The sequence below is a fragment of the Chrysochloris asiatica genome, unplaced genomic scaffold, assembly GCF_000296735.1.
Source record: "Chrysochloris asiatica unplaced genomic scaffold, ChrAsi1.0 scaffold00217, whole genome shotgun sequence".
Lineage (NCBI taxonomy): Eukaryota > Metazoa > Chordata > Mammalia > Afrosoricida > Chrysochloridae > Chrysochloris > Chrysochloris asiatica.
Genome location: NW_006408735.1, coordinates 3,982,864 through 3,988,410, shown reverse-complemented (window position 1 = coordinate 3,988,410; position 5,547 = coordinate 3,982,864). Strand labels below are relative to the sequence as shown.

Below are 5,547 nucleotides of genomic sequence, written 5' to 3'. Positions count from 1 at the left end.
GATTGCTATGAGTCAGTACCAACTCGATGGCACCTAACAACAACAACAACAAATACTCATACCTGGAACTATATGTATTCAGTTATTTGCTGTTATTCAATGCATTTTACGAGGAGGAAACTGAGGTACAGAGAAAGTAAATTCCTTACTCAAGATTACAAAACCAGTAAGTGGGATATAAGTGGCAAAATATATTTCCTTTCAGTTTGTTGTTGTCAAGTGCCATTGAGTCAGTTCTGACCCATAGCGACCCTATAATAGGGTTTCTGAGGGCAGCTGGTGAGCTTGAACCGCTGACTTTGCAGTTTAAACGGCTTTGCAGTCTGGCGCATTAACCCTATAAGATTAATGCAAACCACTTTGTATAATTAGCTAGTAAATACATTGAATACATTCACTTTGTAAACAGATGCTTCTCTCATTCCAGAAAAACTGACATAATTCTTGCCATTTGATCAAATAGAAAATTTTGTCAAAAAAATACGTATATTTTGAAAGATATAATATTGTAACTCACTTTTAGTGTTTTTCTTCACTTATTGTTAAAGTCGTTCATACAGTTTAGGTACTATTATCCCTCTTACCCTAAGCATACTCATTTTGAAATTTGATTTGAATGCCAAGAACTAGCAAGTATGTTTCACTGTAATACCTCTTCTATTTTAATTTTCTGCCATAAAATAGAGTGAAATATGTAGAATAATTGTTACTGTATGAGTTGTCCTTTGACCTTTACATGTAGCTTTGGCTCTATTCCCAACATTTCTGTTTTTAAACTTTTTCACTAACAACCCTCTTCTTTATTCACAAAGTCATCATTTTTTAATGATCAATTGCATACATATTTATATATATATAAAAAAATAGGGATGTTGCTTGTCACACACAAATGGCTTTTAGAGAGCTATTGGTTTTGTGCCAAGGTTGTCAGCTTTACAACAGATTGGACTGGTTAAGGAAGAAGCAATAAACAGCCTATCAACAATCATTTATACAAATGTTAATGAAATTAAATTTCTGTTAGTATAGCATATACGCCAAAATACAATTTTATTTGAGAGGTATGATGCAATAACTTTTAATAAACACACATAAACCACTTATGCTTTATAATGTAAATTAGATTCTCAGTGTTTCTAGCATGAGATATATAGAATCAGTCATTCATCAGCATTACCAAAAATATTTCCATTCTAAGATTTTTCTCGACATACACTATGTCTTCCAATAACTTTCAGTAAAGAAATGGACCCATCTCTATGCATAAAACCAAGAGTATTTTATTAATGGCTAAGAGAATCCATTCAGGGGAAAGAATATAGTAATGGGAAAACTGCCATATGTATTTAAAACATAAATAATTAGCTTCTTTTTTATGTGTGTGCCCTAAATGATAATTGAATCTTAATCTACCTCAGTGTAGGGTAAGATAGTATACAGTATATTGAAATTGTTAAAAGCTGGTTTCTTTAAAGCACATGGGTTTAATGAAAACTTTTACTCTGCTTTTCATGACAAAAAGAATAATACTTTCATTAATTTAAAAAAAATTTATTTCCTTTAGTGGTGTTAACTGCCATCAAGTTAGATATGATTTATAGCAACCCAATATAGGGTTTCCAAGGAATGTGAATGATGTAAAATCATAAAAGTTGTGTTCAGGATTTTATACTTTTGCCATACTTACTAAATCTGTATATTACTGTTGCTAAGTGCTGTCAAGTCGATTCTGACTCATAGTGATCCTGTACAGGGTTTCCAAAGAGCAACTGGTGGATTTGAACTGCTGATCTTGTGGTTTGCAGTCCAGTGCAGATCTTACAGTGCCACACCAGAAGTATACTGCATAATAATTCAAGACACTGGATTATATGAAGAAAAATGTGGCATCAGGATTGTAGGAGGACTCATTGTTGTTGTTGTTAGGTGCCATCAAGTTGGTACCTACTCATTGCGACCTTATGCACAACAGAATGAAACACTGCCCAATCCTGGGCCAACCTCACTACTGTTGCCACACTTGAGTCCTTCAATGCTGCCACTTGGCCAATCCATCTTGTTGGGAGTCTTCCTCTTTTTCTCTGACTCCACCTTATCAAACATGATGTCCTTCTCCAGTAACTGGTACCTCCTGACAATATGTCTGACTTATGAAAGACTACGTTTGGCCTTCTTGGCCTCCAAGGAGCATTCTGGCTGCACTTCTTCCAAAACAGATCTGTTGATTATTTTGGAAGCCTATGGCACTTTCAATATTCTCCGCCAACACCATAACTCATTAACAATGCAGATATGACCTTTCTTGCTGGAAGTGAAGGGAACTTGGAATAGTTAATGTAGATCATGAATACAAATTGAAAAGTGATGTAGCACTGGAGGTGCTCATTTTTCTGTGCCAAGAAATTTGGAAGACAGATACCTAGTCAACTAATTAAAAGAGATCTGTATTTGTATACATTCCAAAGAAAAGTGACCCAATGGAATGTGGAAACCTTTGAACAATATAATTCATATCACATGCAAGTAAAATTTTGTTGAAAATAATTCATTGTGGCAGTATATTGACAGTGCTGTTGCTGCTGTTAAGTACCATTGAGTTGATTCCAAGTCCTAGCTAACCTATATAAGGTTCCTAAGTAGTAGCTGGCAAATTTGAACTGGTACATTGACAGGGAGCTTCCAGAAATTCAGGCCCAGTTCAGAATCAGAGATGGAACGAGGAAAGCAGTTCAGCTTTGATAAGTTCACTAAAACAGCAAGTATCCACTTATTTTGTTCTAATGATTGCCTCCTGGTCTATACACAGTTTACTAATGAACACAGTTAAGTGTTTTGGAATTCCCATTCTTCACAATATGATCCACCTTTTTGTTATAATAAATACAGTCAGATGCTTTTGAATTCTCAATAAAGCACAAATAAACATATTTCTTGTATTCTCTGCTTTCAGCCAACGGAATGAAACATTACCCAGTCCTGCACCATCTTCAAAATCATTGTTACGCTTCAATACATTGCTGTTACCACTGTGCCAATACATCTCATTGGGGAGTCTTCCTCTTTTTTGCTGACCTTCCACTTTATTAAGCGTGATGTCGTTCTCCATGGCCTGGTCCCTTCTAATATGTCCAAAGTATGAGAGGCAAGTCTTGCCATCTTGGCTGCAAAGGAGCACTCTTCCAGTACTTCTTTCAACACAAATGTGTTTTTTCTTCTGGAAGTCCATGGTACTTTTAATATTCTTCTCTAGTATCAAAAGAGAAGAACACACTCAGCATTTCTCAAGCTGAAAGAACTGAAGAAATAATTGAAGCCTAGACATGCAGTATTGAAGGTTTCTGTGGGTAAAATCTTGAATGATGCAGAAAGCATCAAAAGAAGATGGAATACACAGAGTCACTGTACCAAAAAGAAATGGTCAGTGTTCAACAATTTCAAGAGCTAGTCTATGATCAAGAGCCAGTGGTACTGCAGGAAGAAGTCCAAACTGCTCTGAAGGTATTGGCAAAGAAGTGCAGGAAATTGATGGAATACAAATTGAAATATTTCAACAAACTCATGCATCACTGGAGGCACACATTCATTTACACCAAGAAAATTGGAAGAAAGCTGCCTGGCCAATTGACTGTAAGAGATCCATATTGGTGTCAATTACAAAGAGAGGTGACCCTACAGAATGAGGAAATCAGACAATATCATTAATATCGCATGAAAGTAAAATGTTGCTGAAGATAATTCAAAAATGACTACATGAGTATAATAAAACGGAACTGCCAGAGGTTCAAGTCTGATTCAGAAGAGGATGTGGAATGAGGGATATCATTGCTGACATCAGGTGGCTGTTGGCTGAATGCAGAGAATACCACAAAGATGTTTACCTGTGCTTTATTGACTACGCAAAGACTTTAAATTGTGTAGATCATGACAAGCTATGGACAACATTGCAGAGAATGAGTATTCTGGAACACTTAATTGTGCTCATGAGGAACCTATACAGAATGAGAGGTAGTTGTTTGAAAAGAACAAGGGAACACTGAATGGTTCAAAATTAGGAAAGGTGTGCACCAGGATTATGTTCTTTCACCATATTTATTCAATCTGTACACTGAACAAATAATCCAAGAAGCTTGAGTATATGAAGAAAAACATGACATCAGGACGGGAGGAAGACACATTAACAAACTGTGATTTGCAGTTGATAAAACCTTGCTTGCTGAAAGCCAAGAGGACTTAAAATCCTTCCTGATGAAAATACTTAGCACTGGTCCAGTAAATAGCATCAAGATAAATAGAAAACAGATTGAAGTTGTCAAAGACTTCATTTTGCTTGCATCACCCATCAACACTAATGGAAACAGCAGTCATGAAATCAAAGAATGTAATGCACTGGGCAAATATGCTGCACAAGATTTCTTTGAAGTGTTGAAGAGCAAAGATGTCAGTTTTAGTACTAAGGTGAGCCTGATCTAAGCCATGGTAATTTTAGTAGCCACATGTGAGTATGAAAGTTAGACAATGAATAAGAAAGACCATAAAAGAAAAGATACATTTGAGTTATGGTGTTGGAGGAGAATATCAAAAGTACCATGGACTGCCAGAACAACAAACAAATCTGTGTTGGAAAAAGTACAGCCAGAATGCTCTTTAGAAGTCAGGGAGGCGAGTCTTCAACTCTCATACATTGGTCATACTGTTAGGAGGGACCAGTCCCTAGATAAGGACATCATATTAGGTAAAGTGGAGGTTCAGGGAAAAAGAGGAAGACCCCCAGGGAGATGAATAGGCACAGTTTTAGCAACAATGTGCTCAAGTATAGCAATGATTTTGAGATTGGCACATTGTTTCATTCTGTTATGCATAAGGTCACTATGAGTCAGTACCAACTTGAGGGCACCTAACAATAACATAGGCTCTGCCAGGCATTCATGGCTGTTCTGATCGTTCCCCCACTTGGTCTCTCCCAAGATGACAGCTCCAGGTGTAGCTGAGCATCTTGAATTAGAAAGCAACGGATTTCTTGATTCTGCTACAAATTTGCCTAGCTGTAAACCTTCCGATCTTCTAAATATTCCTTTATATGTGGTTCACAGTTCTATCATCATCCCCTGAGCCTGCTTGGTCCGGTATTCTGTGTTGTTGGTGATGGAGCTTCTCACTGCACATCTACCCGATCCACCATCTTAGATCATGTCAGAAGAAACACTGAAACTTGCTTTCCAGCATAGCGATGCTAAAGAAAATGGAAGAAATGAGGCGGTCCAAGAGCTAAACAGAAAATTTCAAAGATCAGCTCAAGAAGATAAAATCAAATATTACAACAAATTTGCAAAGATGTGGAATCAAAAAACCAAAGACGAAGAACACGCTCAGCATTACTCAAGCTGGGGGAACTGAATAAAAAAAAAAATCAAGCCTCGACTTTTGTTTTTGAAAGATTTTCTGGGCAAATTATTGAATGATGCAGAAAGCATCAAGAGAAGATAGAAGGAATACACAGAGTCACTGTACCAAAAGGAAATGGTTAATGTTCAACCATTTCAAGAGGTA

At 36.8% G+C, this 5,547-nt stretch overlaps 1 protein-coding gene across 1 annotated transcript in view; it reads left to right on the top strand.

Moving 5' to 3' along the window:
• Positions 1-5,547, top strand: part of LRRIQ1 (leucine-rich repeats and IQ motif containing 1) — a 259,848-nt gene that overhangs the window by 211,548 nt on the left and 42,753 nt on the right. Inside the window, exon 22 of the mRNA XM_006872970.1 lies at positions 3,370-3,395. Within this exon, the coding sequence (XP_006873032.1) occupies positions 3,370-3,395 (26 nt within the window). The remainder of the gene's footprint in view (positions 1-3,369; positions 3,396-5,547) is intronic.